This window comes from Neopsephotus bourkii, unplaced genomic scaffold (assembly GCF_033783945.1).
Source record: "Neopsephotus bourkii isolate Nb327-2 ecotype Australia unplaced genomic scaffold, CSIRO-AGI_Nbou_v1 NB_1433, whole genome shotgun sequence".
NCBI classification, from domain to species: domain Eukaryota; kingdom Metazoa; phylum Chordata; class Aves; order Psittaciformes; family Psittacidae; genus Neopsephotus; species Neopsephotus bourkii.
Genome location: NW_026901910.1, coordinates 31,568 through 47,910, shown reverse-complemented (window position 1 = coordinate 47,910; position 16,343 = coordinate 31,568). Strand labels below are relative to the sequence as shown.

Sequence of the window (16,343 nt, the reverse complement as noted above, 5' to 3'; positions counted from 1 at the left end):
GGGCTGCGCGGGGGTGAGGAGGTCCCGCGTTCGAGCTCTGGCGAGACGCAAGAGAGCGAGGGGCGGAGCAGCCGCCTGCTCCTTTCCCCCGCGCGTTCCCTCCAGTATTTAAAAGCCAATAAAGTGTCTAACGGAAGCCTCTGGGCTGGCGGTTAACAGCGCTGAGACCCTCGCGGGACCCTTTCCGCGGGGTGTGCGTGTGGTAGGAGTCGGTGAGTGGCGAAGGGAAGCTGCGGCAGCAGAGAGAGGCTTTCCCCGCGCCCGGTGCGAGTGGACTGTGGCGCGCAGAGCGCTGCTGAAGGGGTGAGGCCGCTTCGGCCCCGCTGCGAGCCCGATTTGTACACTTTAACGTGGAGGCCGCGGTGTTACGGGCAGGGAGGAAACCGCGGAGGGGGGGTGCTGGGTAGAGATTGTGGGGGTCCGCAGCCAGGCGTCGCCAACCGCCGGCCGGTGCTGCCGAGGGCCGTGACCGCTATGCGGGAGCGGAGAGGGCGAGCTGCGCGCGGGGCCGGGCCGCGCGGGGGCGCCGCGCCGGAAGAAGGCGGCCGGCGGCGGGGAAGGGGGGGGGCAGGTCGGCTCCTCGGTTGTGCGAGCGCGGGCCCGGGTCTGGGTCTCTGCTGGGGCCAGGCTCCTGCGGCGCTGGCCGGGCCGAGCCCACATGCGCCGCGGGGCCGGGAGGCGGGCGACGACGCAGCCTCGCCACCTTCCCCCTCCCTCTGGCAGGAGGTGGCGGCGGCTGGGCCGGCGGCGGAGCGCCGGGGCCGTGCCCGTGCCAGCCGGCCCGCCGTGAGTTGCTGCGCGTTGTGCCATGGGGCCGGATCTAGGCTGGGCCGCGCTGGTGCTGCTCTTCGCCGCCTCGCTGCTCACCGTCGCGGCTTGGCTGCTTCAGTACTGGCGGTCTGCGGCCCTGCGGGCGCCGCGGCGGCGCGGTGCGGTGACGGAGGAGGCCGGAGCCCGGGCGCTGCTCGCCGCGCTGCTCGCTCTGCGATCCCTGCGGGAGCAGTGGCAGCGGGCCTGGGTGCGAGCCCTCAACAGCCAGGCGCGCCGGCACGGGGTACGGCCGGGGCCCGGGCGGGGAGGCGGGGCGGGGGGAGCTGTCCCGGGGGCGGTGGCGGCGGCTTGTGGGCGGGCGGGGCTGCCGGCCCTTTGTTCTCAGGCTGCGGGGAAGCCGTCCCGGCCGGTCCCTGTCTGTGGCTGTGGGGGCTTGGCCGGAGGGAGCCAGCGCCTGTTCTCGAGCAGCGTCGTCGGAACACGGAAAGGAGCCCCTGGACAGCGGCTTCGGGGCTCGAGGCCGAGTGGGCTCTGATGCAGCCGGCTGCTGTGGCCGCTTTGAGGTTTCCCCAGCAACCTCTTCCGAATTTTGTGGTGTTTATTCTCTTTAATCTCCTAGCGTTACCGCTATGTTGATCTAGAGTTTTGCAGTCTGTGAAGAAGAATGTTCCACACTGATTCCACGTGGAAAGAATTGCATGGTAGCTTGCATTGCCTGTGGGGCACAGGCTCCAAAGTCTGTTGTACTTGGTAATAACTTGATGGTGTGAGATGAAGCAATTGGATCTTTGGGGAAGGAGCCTTGGGAGAGTGCTTGGTTTAGTTATGCGTTGCCTGAACTGTGCCTGTGTCTTTTTTTTTGAAGTATTTTTCAGTTACAAGGCAGGTAAGTTTCACCCCTGCAGTACAGCCGTTAGAATAAAGGCTGCAGAACCTGAAGGAGTGGTCTCTGTGATTTGGCTGCAGGAGGACTTTGCTTTGTCAGCAAGTCTGGGGTGCTTCAGTTTTGGTACTTAAAGTAGATGGTGGTGTCTGGCATTTGGAGAGCAGAAAGATTAATAAGGCTGTTTACAGTTTTACTTGAAAGTAATTGCACAAGACGGAGCAGATCTGAATTATGTAGGTCAAGCGTAGTGTTCTCAAAGTTCTGCCGGGTTGGACGGGGCTTTGAGTAACCTGGTCTAGTGGAAGGTGTCCCTGCTTGTGGCAATGAATTGGAGCTAGATGAGCTTTAAGGTCTCTTCCATCTCTTAGCCATTCTGTGATTCTATCTAAGCCTTGTGATCTGTGCAAAAGGTTGCTGCATTGCAACATTTGGCCTAGACTTGCAAGTATCCCATATAATGCAATTGTTTTTGAGGTATCTCTTTGTCAGGTGAGAAAACAGCTGAAAGTCAGTGTTTTGTTCCTTAGCTAGTGCTTCAGTACTGAGTTCCTGCGTGATGCATTCTGCTAAGGAGCTCTTTGCTGACTCTCCCTTGTGTGTAGTCCCAAGAGAGGGAAAAGAAAATGCCAAAACTGGGGTAAAAGTCTCATGGTTTGCTAAGAAAGGATGATAGAGGGAGGCTAGCTTTCCGGAGTCCTAGTTAGTCCTGGAGGAATGATGCTCAGTTGCTTCCTTCTTGCTAGTCTGTTTTCTTCTGTGGTTTTCTTGTTTCTGTGTGGCTTCTTTCAGCTTGATGAACTTTAAAAGATTAGTTTGGAGGTTTGTTTGCTTGTTTGTTTTTAACTTGGGTCAGGATTAGCACAGAGCAGGGAGAGAAGAAACGGGAAGGCTTCTGCAGTGAAGAAGGGTTAATGCACTTGACCTAGAGTTGACTGCAACAATTTTGCGTTCTCATTTGAGAGGAATCTCTGAAATGTCTGAAATTAATGTAGTGTTTGTGAGTCTAAGCATCGAGTGGAGACCCTGTTTTCCTTTTCTTTAAGGGCAAGCCAGGATGGGCAGAATGGCAGCATGCAATGGTTGTGCCTAGGAAGACTCGTGGAAAGGGACATGAGTGTGCCGGGGGCCCCACCCCAGGCATTCGTCCTCCTTCAAACTACCTGGGATATTTTGATCAGAACTAATGTAGTTCTCTTTTCGTAGAGTTCAGTGCAGATCACGTTTGAAGAGGGTTCTCAGCTACCACCAGCAGCAAATATAAGTCACGTGACATGCAAGGGACAGCCGGACTGCAGCATGGTAAGGGTTTCCTGTTCTCAATTGTCCTCTGTGGGTTTTTTCTGTCGATTGATGGCATGTTGCAGGGAGGCTGCGTGATGAGGAGTGTGGAACCGGGGAGGTTTTGGGCAAGATTCGTTGTTGAGTTCGGGGATGTGCCAACTGACTCTGTGGGAGCCCTAGGGGAGATCCGTTGGTGGAGCTAGCACATACATATGCTGAGACCGAATACCGGGATCCTGCAGTGGAGAAGGAGAAGAGAGATCTTGTCACCGGTATATCTTTACTGCATTACGTGCATAGTCTCTAACGGCAGGTTCCGCAGGGTCTGAGAGCAAGCCTCATGTTTCTTTCCTGGCGCGGTGGGTGAACCTTGCCTATCACTCTTAGAGATTTTGCTGTTGTGTGGTGTTAGCTTCTCACCAGCGGTATAAACTCTTCTTTCCTTTTCTCTCTAGGTGCTGTGTTGCCATCTGTCAGCTGAAGCTGTGAAATTCCCTGTGTCTGTTACTCAGCAGTCCCCAGTTGCTGTTTCTGTGGACACCTATTATGTCACTTTGGCTGTGCTGCAGGCTCAGGTAATGGTTGTAAAAAGTTAGCCTGTGACTTTGTTCCTTCACCTGCCCCTACACAGACTGAGGAAGGACACGGTATAGTGTGAAGAAAGGCCTTGTGACGCTGGAAGAAGTGGCGTTGCTGCCCTCATATTTGGCACGGTGGTAGATAATCCCGATCTAAGTGCCAATTTCTGCTTTCTGTGTCTTGTTCTGCAGAGGTTGGCTATGTAACATAGCCATAACAAAATCCAGAGAGGTTTGAGTTTGGCATTGATTTTAGTGCTTGGGCATCCATAAGCAGCTAGAAAGCCAGATCTTGGTACGGAGCTTCTGCTGCAGCTGCTTCACCTGTAGGCCTGGGACCACTTGTATTCTTACGTTCTGTCTCTTCCTGTTGCACTGGCGCAGGAGCCTTTCAGTCGCTGAATTTGAAGCAGGGCAAGCAGAACCTCTTCTTTACTGTGGGTATTTGTTCTGCGTCAGGTGGAGATCCACTTGGAGGAGATTCAGAATGAAGGTCTCCTGGTGTCGTGGACGTTCAAGGACAGACCGGACATGAACCTTTCCGTTCTTCCGAGACTTCAACTTTGTGAGGTGAGCGGCAAACAGTGGGAGAGGCGGGCTTGAGTAGAGGGAAACTGAGAAAGGCAGAAACAGTGCTGAGACAGAAGAAAGGCTGTGGCAGAGGGGAAAGGAGAGGTTGGCAGCTTGCTCTCGTGGCCCTTCAGGGCAGGGGAGGGGGTTCTTTTGCCCTAGATTCTGTACTAGCTCAGGTCTGTCAAAGCAGCTCTCCTCAAGAGGGGCTGAAGCGGTACTGATGCCTGTTGTCCGAGTTTGGTGTAGCAGCTGAATGGAAGTAAGCGTAGCAAAAAAGTCTTTCTGTCTGCATAGGTCCATCTACTGTTGTCAGATGTTGAGCTGCACAATGAGCTGTTGGTTTTTTGTTTGTTTTTTTTTTTGGGGGGGTGGTGTTGTGGGAGGGGAGTGGTGGTTTGGGCTTTTTGTTTGCTTGTTTTGTTTATTTGGGGTTTTTCTGAGAGGTTAGCATGCAGAATGGAACCCACGGTTGTTAGCGGCTTAATGAGCTAAACACAGGAGTGCTTGTGCTTCTGTGACCCAAGTAGGTTGGTTCGTTTGCTTGTTTTATTGATGCCCTTGTTGCTTTATCCTGAGCACATGGAGGAATCGAGCTGTTCTCCCAGAAGTGCGCTAGTACCATCTCATGAGGTGGTGAGGACGTGACAAACTTTAAAAGCTGTATTGTCAAAATTTTCAACAGATAGACTACAGATGTAGAGGATTAGTCTGTCTCATTTAGACAACTTACATTTGCCTGCAGCTGTTACACAGAAGCTTTAAATAGTGGGGAAAGCAAGTACAGGATATGGCAGGAGTACCTGGGATGCTATTGCTGGGAGAAAGACCGTGTAGTGTCTTACAAGTGTGAGAGGCAGCTGGAGCTGTATAAAAAGAAAACATGTCTGCCTTGTTATGATTTTTCTGTGTTTCCTCTTGATTTGTGGAGAGAAGAATGAAGGGAGAGCAGACCTGTCCACCATAAAGGATCTGATTGAGGATACCATCATCAGCACACAGCCAGCCATGACGGTGAATCTGAAGGCCTGCACCGTTGGAGCTGGTGCAGTAAGACACTCTCCTCCTGTCACTCTTGTGCCTCAAGCTCTGTGCCCTGGGGTGCTTCTGGGGGCTGAAGCTCAGGCAGGAATATAGAGGTCTAGACTTGCTTCTGGGTGACAGCCTCAACCCGCCCCGTGCTGTAATAGGGGTTGGGGTACTGTGGCATGGGGAGGAGAGTTGATTTGAAACCACTCCAAAGGGCAGCTCTGTTCGTACCTTCTTTTCTGAGCACTGAGTGTCAGTTTTACTGAGGTGGAGTGGAACTGCCTGAGACATATGTCTTTTTGGTAATCTCTCCATTCCTCTGAAAGCTGAGGTTCTGTCTGCAACAGCCTTTGTGGGCATGGAATGCCATCTTCCATAGTCTGCCTGGCAGCCAGCGAGATTGTGCTTGGCTGTCTCTTCTTGTCTGCGTGAAATTCACCATCTGAAATAACACAGGGGCCCAACGGAGGTCAATATCTTGGGGGAACCTGCAGCATCTCTTGATGGCTCTGCAGGTATTCCCTGACAGTTGGTGCAAGGAGCAACTTGGCAGATACAGGGATGAACTGCCAAGTCGTGTGTCTGGCTGCTGTTGGCTGGCAAGTGAACGATAAAGGCGTGGGTCTCATTCTTGTCATTTCTCAGGTTACCAGCGATAAGTTGACTCGAGAGTCACTGTCCAGAGTAGCCCCTCTGGGTTCTAAGCTGTTGCTCCGGAATCTTCGAGTGCTGAACTTGGGCTGCCAGGGGAAAGGAGGTAAGCATGAAGGCTTTGCTGATCTGCAGGAGCAAGCGTACAGGTGGTGAGACTGGAGTGAGTGGATGTTTTGGGTGGGTTTGAATGGAAAAAAAAAAAACAGAAAAGAGGAGCATGTGACCACCAAGCCACTGCCTCGTGCTGAGCACATGCATGCACTCCATGCCTCTGTTGCAGGACTTGATGAGATATGCTGTGTGGCAGAACTAGACAGCCCCCTGCAGCAGAAGTGGACGAGGCCGGTGACAGCTGGCAGTGCCACCTCTGTGGCAGAAATGGAGTGGAATGAGGAGCTCTTTCTGTAAGTGTTGCACCCTCCTCACAGCTGGCACAGCAGAGGTGGACTAGCATGATTTCTGGGTGTCATTACTGCGTGATGGTAATTGATGCAGACTGCACAAAAGGTGAAGTCTGTGCTGTGGGGCGGCAGGAGTTTGTGCTGCTCGTGTGCTGGGCTAACAATTCCAGTGATTGGGCTCACCTTGCATATGCATTTCCTGGTCTTCTGGACTCTGTTTTAACTGGGTGGTCAGAAGCGGTGATAGTGGGCAGCTTGTGGGCGCGGCAGGTGCAGGAGGCCTGGAGTGTAGATCTCGGCCTTCTAGACGAATTGCTCTCAGCTTCACCTGGCAACGTAACACAGCCCTGCAGGTGATACAAACGGGAGTTCTCCTCTTCTGTGTGGTTTGCTACCAGGGGCTAAAGGGGCAGCAAACTTCTCTTGTCCTCCGAAGTAGCATATGCATACTGAAGCTTTGGAAAAGGTGACAAGGCACGTGAGATTTGAGGGAGGGAAGATACGGAATGGGGTTGCTTGCTGCTTGGCTCTTTTGTGGATTGCCTAATATGAGCCTGTCTTTTTTTTGTTCCAACAGGGAGTTGGGACACAGAAGTAGAGAGCTGAAGCTACAGGTGCTGGGGAACAGCGACAGAGGGGGAAGTGAGTACTGGAATCATAGAATCATAGAATAGTTAGGGTTGGAAAGGACCTTAAGATCATCAAGTTCCAGCCCCTCTGCCATGGGCAGGGACACCTCGCTCTGAACCATATCACCCAAGGCCTCGTCCAACCTGGCCTTGAACACTGCCAGGGATGGAGCATTCACAGCCTCCCTGGGCAGCCTATTCCAGTGCCTCACCACCCTAACAGGAAAGAATTTTCTCCTTATATCCAATCTAAACTTCCCCTGTTTAAGTTTTAACCCATTACCCCTTGTCCTGTCACTACAGTCCCTAATGAAGAGTCCATCCCCAGCATCCCTATAGGCCCCCTTTAGATACTGGAAGGCTGCTATGAGGTCTCCCCGCAGCCTTCTCTTCTCCAGGCTGAACAGCCCCAACTTTCTCAGCCTGTCTTCATATGGGAGGTGCTCCAGTCCCCTGAGCATCCACGTGGCCTCCTCTGGACTTGTTCCAACAGATCCATGTCCTTTTTGTATTGAGGACACCAGAACTGCACACAATACTCCAAGTGAGGTCTCACGAGAGCAGAGTAAAGGGGCAGGATCACCTCCTCCGAACTGCTGGTCACGCTCCTTTTGATGCAGCCCAGGATACGGTTGGTTTCTGGGCTGCAAGCGCACACTGAAGCTGGCTCATGTTCATTTTCTCATCAACCAGCACCCCCAAGTCCTTCGCCGCAGGGCTGCTCTGAATCTCTTCTCTGCCCAGCCTGTAGCTGTGTCTGGGATTGCTCCGACCCAGGTGTAGGACCTTGCACTTGGAAGCCATAGGACAGGTTGTAAGCTGGGGAGACAAATGTGCCTAAGGGACTTTGTGTGCTTTGAGCCTGTGGTGGTTTGGTGTTGGTACGATTGCAGTGAACTCTGCAAGGGATTTTTCATATCTGACTGTATGTGAACCTCTCACTGTGTAGAATAACTTTGTAGTCTGTTCTTCCAAGTGAAACGCTCTCAGCTCTGACCTTTCTGATACCCAGGAGATTCCTGTGGCCTGCCTGTCCCCAGTCTGAAGTGGGGAGAGGGATGGGGGGATTTGCCCCTGTGTGTTGGAAGAAGTTTGCACAAGGCTTGTAACTCTGTTCATTTGCACTCACTCAGGGACTAAATGCAGTACTTACTTTTGGTGGAGGCTGTGCAAAACCCACCTCTTTCAGGGAGTTATTTTCTGGATCGGTAAAGAGAAACAGAGGAGCACTGCCTGCTTCTTCCCCACTTTGAACCTGGGAGCTATAGGCAGGGGGGCTTGGCTTTGCTGGCCCACAGGGCTGCTTCCCAAAAAGCAGAAGGTGTCTTGGATGCTGAGTTCACGTGATGTGTTCTGTTTTCCTGTTCCCTCCTGCAGGTGTGCTGCTGGCACACACCACGCTTTTGCTTGATTCTTTGGGCAAACAACCTTCCGGGAGACAGGTCTGCTCACTGGCCCCGGCAGCCGGGTGGTCACTGGCGGCTGAAGCTACCATTACATTGGAGGTGAGCCTGTAACAGTGTTTGCGGCACGAGCCTCTAGCCAGAGATGGTTGTAACTGGGCCTGGGCTCATTGCAGGGGACTGTCAGACCTTTACATTGCAGAGGGGTGTCACCGGGCCCTTGATCCCCAAGCCTCTGTCTGCTCAACCAACTTGGTAGTGGGGATTGCTCCTTGGTGCCTGGAGCAGTAGGTTTTATCATCCACATGCCTGTCTTTCCAACTGGGAAGAGGAGAGCCTCTCTGAGCTGCGCTTTACTCTTTGTAGCTGCTATTCCAGGAGTCTCCTGCATCTTTGAATGCTCAACATGCTACTTCCCTGAGAACCAGCATCACCCCCACTAAGAAGGTGGAGATGGACCGGACCATCATGCCTGACGGCACCATCGTGACCACTGTCACCACGATTCAGTCCCGGCCCAAGGCAGACTGCAAAATGGGTGAGAAGCCATGTGGTGGGCATCTTGTATGTGTCACTGCTATGCGGGTGCAGGCTCCTCAGCATCCTGTGGCTGGCTGGAGGCTCGTGCCTAGCCTCAGGGAAGGGAATTGATGCAGCCCTGTGTTTGGGGGGAGGTGAGAGAAGGACAAGGCTCTCCGACAGAGTGCTTTGCTGCTCTTCCTCTATTTACATGCTGAATGCAGAACCAGAAGCACATTGACCTTGTTTGTTAGTGGTTGTTGCTGCTTGCAGTCTGATATCCTGATGAATGTGTGCTGCATATTCCATGAGGCAGGGCCAGAAAATGGCATGAATGGGTTCTTGCAGCTGCATGGGGAGGTGCAGCAGTTGCTCTGTGTGTCTTTTCCCTGTAGGCTTTCTACTGCTTTGTTATTGCAAAGCCTCAGAGGGCCAGCCTCTGCAGGCTCTCGGCACATGCACTTGAGGTGTTTTTGGGGCGTAGGGGCCACGACATGGTAGCGAAGTTGCTTAAACTTCGTCTCCTCTTACTGGTGTCTCTGTGTCTCTGCCTCTCTTCCACCGTGAAGATTCACCATCGAGGTCGCCTTCCAAGGTGGAAGTGACTGAAAAGAAGACAACTGTGCTTTTGGAAAGCAGCTGCCCTTGCAGCCCCTTGCCCAGCAGCAGCCGTAAGTGCTTGGAAAACTGAGGCTTTTATTGGAGCGACTGTATTCCTTAGCCTTTCATGGAGGTTGTCTGCTGTCTGAATGTGGAGCACAGAACTCATCTGCGTTTGCTGTGGCAGAGGATGTCCAAGTGCCTGAGGGAAGGTGGGGTCAGAGGTGTGGTGGTGGGTGGGAGCAGGTAAAAGGCACTGTGGCTATCTGGTCTGTGACTCCAGGCGTTTCCTTTTTTTAATGAGAATGTTTTAGGCTATCTGAACCCAAAGAGCTGTGCTGATTCCTGTACTCTGGACTCTGGTTGTCTCTGAGACAGAGAGCTGCAGACTTTTTGATGGTTCATGGCCAGGGGTGCCCAGACTCTTGAGAGTCTTTGGAGGTCTTTGTCAAGCAGGAAGGGTATTTTAATGACATGTCTGGTGGGAAATCGAATTTTGCAGGTGCCTGAAAGAGCCAAGAGCTATATGGTGCTTCCTTCCTTTGGTATATTTGGGCAAGCGTGTAGTAAATTCTGTTCTCTCCCTTTATGCATACTGAGTTACCTATAATGAGCATCATGGTAAGAAGCGACCTCTTGCTGGTGCTAAAGGTCACTACACCAAGTGTTGGTATCTTTCTTGTGCTCAGGGGATAGCTATATGCCCAACGGCTTGGATCCAGTGGCTGAGACGGCGATCAGGCAGCTGACTGAGACAAATAACAAGCCTGCCAAGAAGACCCCAACGAAACGTAGCACGCTGATCATCTCGGGAGTTTCCAAGGTCTCTGGTAGTTGTGAGGCTCCATTTCCAATCTGTGAAGTCTTCTAGGGATGGGTGCATTAAAACCACCCGGTCCCATAGGAACCAGTGTGAGAAGGTTCTGGCACAGAAGACACTGCTCGACAGAACCATTTCGCTGCTTCCTTGCAGCTTGTCACTGCTTCCCAGTGAGCGTCAAAGGTACCCTGCCAGTCTGCAGGGCAGTTGCTGGTGGGAGTTCACAAAGGGCAGCCATGGAAACAGAGGCTGGTGCCATAGCTGGTTGGGAGCCTCGTGGACTCCTTGGAGTTGCCTGATGGAGTGAGGGAGGTGGTGCAGAATGCTTTGAAATTCACCACGTTCCAGTGTGTTTCAGCAAAAAGGTGACAGTTGCGCATCGGTGTCATCCAGCACTGATGATTGGATCCTGGGTGTCCATATGTAGGTGTGAATGGAAAACAGGAGATGAGTGTGATTCTTTTAAACTCTGTCTTCCTGTCTGTCTCACCCTCTGATCCCCTTCCAGGTACCTATCGCTCAAGATGAAATGGCACTTTCTCTGGGTTATGCTGCATCCCTGGAGGCCACAGCATACAGGGATTCTGTGGCAGAGGGCACAGGCGAGTGGATGCACGATTCTACTGAATCATCACAGCTGCCGGAATCGTCGCCGTCTAGACAGAGAGCCGGTCAGGAGCTGGATGAGACAACACGGTCGGACATCTCCGAGAGGCCATCGGTGGAAGATGTTGAGTCTGAAACTGGTTCCACAGGAGCACTTGAGACCAGGAGCTTGAAAGATCACAAAGGTATGGATGACCTAGTAGGCAGTAGCTAACGTTAGACTTGAGCACCAAGCGCTGTCTGAGTTCCCTGCCCACAGAGCGGGGGGATGCAGGCAGCTTGCAGCATGGCGAAGAACGGCTTCTGCGAGAGCCTGGAAAAGCCTGTCTTTCTCACATGCTCCCTGCTGAAGAGGTTCCAAACTCTCTTGTTTGCAGGTGTCCGATTGCTGTGGCCTTTTCGGTTTCTGTGCTTTCTGTCCAGATTCTCTGCTCTCTGGCCCCTGCATGGTTTGCATGTTTCTGAGAACCTCTGTTCTCTCCTAGCCTCTAGCACTACACATTGGGCACACCTCCGTAAATGATTCCTCCTCTGAATTCAGCTGCCTTTAGCATGGAAACGGAGGCTGGCCGACAATGTGGATTGTAGAGGCCTCGACTCCCTCCCTCTTTCTCTATTAACTCATGCTTCTGCCCTGTTGTACCATAGGATGTCCACATGAACTCTCTGTTTTCAGACAACGGAGTGGGCCTCCTATTCTGACCAAGCTGCTGTTCCAGACTTCCTGGGCTTGTGTCAGTTGGGTGGATGGCACACCTTTATTATATTACAGTTCTGCACTCTTCTGCTACAGGGAGGACATAGTTGTGTAAAAGGAAGGTTATGCAGAGGGGACGTGTGATGGTGTGCTTAGTGAAACCACTTGTTGGTATTGCAGCCTGTTCTGAATGTAGATTTTCGCCGTGCGGCCGGGAGCTGGGATTTGCTGAGCTGCCGTGAACTTCCATTGCTCAGGGTGGAAGATAGCTGTGCTGCACATCAGAGAGCAGCTGCATGCATTGTTGCCCCCGAGACACACGAGGCCAGGATACTGTTATGATTTTCAATTCCTTCCTTTCCATCTCTACAGTTAGCTTTCTTCGGAGTGGAACCAAGCTCATCTTCCGGAGGAAGAGTAAGCAGAAGGAGGCAGGCCTAAGCCAGTCGCATGATGACTTGTCCAACATTGCCACCGACTCCACCGCTGGGAAGAAAGCTGGCAGCTTCTCCCATCGCCTCATCAAGCGCTTCTCCTTTAAGTCTAAATCCAAACCCAAAGTTAGTGACAGCGTGACGGCAAGTGAGCACTGAAGGAGTGAGAAGCTGTAAAGATTGCACAGAGATCCTTTTCTAGTCTCTTGTCTTCCCGCTCTATGGTATCTGTGACCTGTGGTCCGGTTCCTTTCAGCCTTGGCAAGGGAAGACACCCCTGGTGCTTTATGCCATTTGGGGAACAGAGGTGGTGAAATCGGGGCTTAGGCGGCTCATCTGCCTCTCCTTAGCCCTTTCTGACTGTCATATCCCACTGTACTCTCCCAGAAAATCCAGGTGGTATGCTAATTCTGGTGGAAATCCCAGGACCTGTGGAAGCGACTCTGCACTTGTAGCTGTCTGGTGTCGCTGGGTGCATCCTGGAAGGAAGGGGGCAGTGGGGAGGCTTTCGAGTAGCAGTGCTCAGAGTTAAAGATGGAGAAACTGCTGGGTTGCTGAGAAGCGTGGGATGTAGCCTTGCTCAGCTCTAGTGGGAGAAAATGATGCAGTCGCTGGCCATCTAAATGCTCTTGTTGCTTCTGCATGGTGCAGAGCCTGTAATCTGACTGAGGTATGGTGCGGTGTGTTCCCAGTCTGTGAGTTGCTGGGAGAATGAGCTGCGGTTCTTGGCTCTTGGAACAGCTCTGTATCCAGCAGTGCTGAGGGATGCCTGCTTTCTGCACTATGCAGATGAAGGAAGGAGCCTCTGAGAAGGAAGTTTAACCATCAGGCGAGTTTTTGTAGAAGCCTGGACCCTTGCAGGGATGTCTGGTTGGTGCTGTCAGCACTGCCACCCTATGACGCAGCCTCCCTTCCACATCCGCGTTGTCAGATGGGAAATAGGCTGTGATGCACACGTGCACTGGCCGTTGTGAGAGCAGAACCCTTTCCCTCGGGGTGGTTGGGGGTGTTGCTTCCAGACTTGTGGGGTGCCTGGCCTCTCGTGCTCTTGTGGTTCTTGCCAATGACTGGTACCACACTGGGGATGGGGGTGAGGAATGTGGTGGCCCTAGTGAAAGGGCAGTGTGAAGTCTAAAGCCATGTGGCAGAAAGAGGCAAGAGTTTATATGTTTTCACTGATGAAAAGGTTTCTTGTAGTAGAAGGAGCCTTTCTTGACTGCATCTGGTACTTCCTTTTTTCGAGCAAACCCAGTCCACTGCATTCAAACAGCAGGTGTTTCTGTGGTGGGTATTTGTGGAGGGAGAAGCACACGGGAGAAAAACTCCTTGTGCAGAAGGAGGCTGACCTTCTAGACAAATGGTTTCCTGCTCTCCTGACGTGCTCCCTTTGTGAATATCCCGAATCCTTGTTTGGCTAGAGTAATGACCCTCTCAGAGAAACCCTTGTGTCCTGACAGCATGCCTGGTTTGAATGACAGCTCCTGCTCTCCTGTGAGTTGTAGAGTTAAGGAGGTAGGGCAAAGAGGAGGAAAACCTCCCTGAAGTGCAGTTGTCTAGGCCTGACTGGGTTCACTAGCTCTGCTCTCCTGTTACAGTACCTCCCAGGTGGGAGCTGTCACTTTGTCTTGTGCAGGATGTGACCAACTGCAAAAGCAGTTGTTCTCCTGACAGGGTACATAAACCAACATCTCATTCTTTGGAAGGACACGTTCTGGTTTATCGATATGGCCATTTCCAGAGACTGGAATGCATTCAGTATGCTGCTGAGAAACGAATGACAGACATGTATTTTGGAGTATCTCTTGAAAGTGTCTGAAGGTTGGGGGTGGGGGGCAGGGTCACTTGGGGCTTGCATTGAAACTGCTGGTGCTTGCCAGTGGGAGTGATTCTTCTTTCCTGCCGACTCCCTACAAGGTTGAGCATGTGTGAGAAATTGGACCAGCCCAGCTGGCTGACCAGGAACCTCTTCTCCATCTGTTTGTTTTGGTCCAAGAGTCTTTCTGTTCATCCCGTAGTCCTTCCATGTGTTTTGTCATTTTTTTCTTTCCTCATCCACATGGTACTGTGGCTTTATTTGCAGCTCCATGTGTTGTTGGTGTCAGAGTGCTCACCGTTTCTTGCTGAATGTGGATTTCCTTGATGAGAGCTTGCGGTTCCTGCTGTGGTGCTGGTGGAAGGTGGCAATATGCAGCTCTCCTCTAGCCACCTGGCAACCAGTTTGACGTAGCCTTCCTTTGCCAGGTTGGTGTGGCATTGCACATGGCACTGTCCTTTGCAGGCACACCCCTGTTCCCAGCACCTTGGGGTTTGGTTCCTTTTTGGGCATTCCTTCTCTCGGAATTCCCTGCTACTGATCTGTCTCTGTTGCTCATGGTACTCAGTGCTCTGGTTTGGGTTTTCATTTTTTCTTTTTTAAAACATGTCAAGGTATTGCTTTGAAAGAAAAGTGCTGGCTGAGCCCAGACAGCACCGCTCCTCTGGTGGCATGGCTGTGAACCTCGCATTAGAAGTGCTGGCTTGAATAGAAGGGAACTTCCAGACAAGCCAGCAGCTCTTCAGTTGTGGTTTATCGCAGGACTTTCTGTGTGTCTCATTGAATAGTCCTGTATTCTTTAAACAGCAAGAGCAGCTCAAGCTGTCTTGGTGCGGAGCAGCCAGAGGTGAATGCCCAAGGCTCCTTGCTGTGCTTCCAGATCCACAAGGCCTAGTGAGGCTTGTCCTTGTTGCTGTAGACCAGAGGTAGGAAAGGCAATCGAGGCTCTTGTCTGAGAAACGCATACCTAGATTTCAACTGGAATGTTTTGTTCTCCCTTGGGGGAAGGAGACGATAGGAAAGCTAGGAGTGAAACTGATAGAGTTTGGGGACCAAGGATGCCTTTCTAGCCATGTTAAACAGGCAATTACATCCTTGGGCTTTCCAGAGTTTGTTTCCAGTTTGTCTGCTCCAGGCAATGCCTGCTGATGTATCGTGGTGGAGGTACTGGTTTTGATTTTGAGCATTGCCCTGGCAGAACACTCATCTGGGGAATCTTCCTTTGCTGCAATCTGTGGAATGAATGGTGCATAGGACATGTAACAGTCAGTGCATATCCTCCCTTGAATTTTTTGGTGGTGCTTTTTATCATGACCTGTAAATTTCTGTAAAAGTTTCTATTGGGTTAGATAGTTGAGAAGGAAAGGGATATTGTCAAGTGCTGACAGCGCACGTCCCAGACACTAATTCCCACACCTGCTTGTGTTTCCTAGCAGAGATGTACTTTCTGCCGTTTTGTTGCTTCTCAAAGCTGAATGGTGTAGGACTAATACTGCAACCTCTTATCTTCTAAACGTTATTGGGAAGCGCGGAATATTTTTGAGGGTGTTTGGGTAAACTGCTGTTTTGAGGGACAGAGGGGTAGGGGGAGTGGCTCAGCCACATGCACCAGGAGCTTTTCACTTCAGATACACTCCTGAGTAACATGTCGATCCTTTCTGTTTGTGTCTGTACATGGCTTCCTTTCTCACACTCGCAGTCATGTTCTCCCTCGAGTAGTAGGCAGCTGGTTTTGCTAATCCTGGTTATGCGAGCACAGGTGAGTCTCTTGTCTTTCCAAAGCCAAGAACGGTAATGAATCCGCCTCACGAGGAAGGTGCGATTATCAGTGTGAGAAACCATTCTTTTATCCTAATCTTCTTGGAAGGAAAGGGAAGGTCATGTAATTCTTTGGCCTCCAGAAACTGTTAAGACATGGTCCCAGGGAGTTTTTCCCCAGAGTGCTCTCGGCTTTTAATTCTCTGCTTGGGTTTAGGACAAGAAGAAATGCTATTTGAAATCTCCTTTTCCCTGCTTAACTTCTACCACATACCCATGTCTTTGCCTCGGTGCCCTTGCATTTCATTGCCTGGGACCACGAAGCAACCCCAGTGTGTGGTGCAGGTCGCCATCAAACTTTTTAGAACCATTTGTAGTTGCCAGGTTGCTGTCTCAGTGCAGTCTTTATATCTACACATTGTGAAATTGGTCCTCAACCAAATATGTGGGGGAAGAACTGCTGTCAGAGTGGCAGGTTTGAACGTGGGGAGGCTTCTGAAGGAGTCCAACCTGCTCATAGGGGCCTGCGTTCCAAATACTGCATTGCTCTGCTGGCTTAAGTATGCTTGTATGCTTATTTTCCTCCAGATACATCCTCTCACCATGTTTTGGTAAGGCTTGTTAAGCGCTTCCACATGGGGAAAAAAAACCCTTGGTGTCAGTTTGTGAGGGGTATCCTCTTTGAGGCGAGAGAAAATAGGCATGGGAATAGAGGGAACTGCAAAACTTCAGCAATTTGGGGTGCCGTAGGCTTTAGCCTGACGGATGCCTGACTGATGCCTGATAATCGAAGAGGGTGCTCGAAGGCAGAGGGGTTATACATGTGCACGTGTTTGCACGCTCTTGTAATTAGAGTGTGCTGTGCAAGTGCCCATGCCTGCCACGCTGCGAAAT

The 16,343-nt window shown here is 51.8% G+C and overlaps 1 protein-coding gene across 1 annotated transcript; it reads left to right on the top strand.

Annotated features, from left to right (window-relative positions):
• Positions 1-567: 567 nt before the first annotated feature.
• On the top strand, positions 568-14,564 carry C2CD2L (C2CD2 like). Its single transcript, XM_061368225.1, has 14 exons — positions 568-1,054; positions 2,861-2,956; positions 3,394-3,513; positions 3,976-4,086; positions 5,023-5,136; positions 5,761-5,872; positions 6,050-6,173; positions 6,748-6,812; positions 8,177-8,304; positions 8,569-8,740; positions 9,291-9,392; positions 10,011-10,144; positions 10,650-10,932; positions 11,817-14,564. Exons 1-14 carry the CDS (start codon positions 809-811, stop codon positions 12,035-12,037), a joined length of 2,028 nt encoding a protein of 675 aa, XP_061224209.1. The 5' UTR covers positions 568-808; the 3' UTR covers positions 12,038-14,564.
• Positions 14,565-16,343: the final 1,779 nt, after the last annotated feature.

Coding starts and splice junctions, on each gene's coding strand:
- C2CD2L (XM_061368225.1), top strand. CDS start 809: ATGGGGCCGGATCTAGGCTGGGCCGCGCTGGTGCTGCTCTTCGCCGCC. Junction 2,957..3,393: donor GACAGCCGGACTGCAGCATG/GTAAGGGTTTCC, acceptor TTTTCTCTCTAG/GTGCTGTGTTGCCATCTGTC. Junction 4,087..5,022: donor CGAGACTTCAACTTTGTGAG/GTGAGCGGCAAA, acceptor TGTGGAGAGAAG/AATGAAGGGAGAGCAGACCT.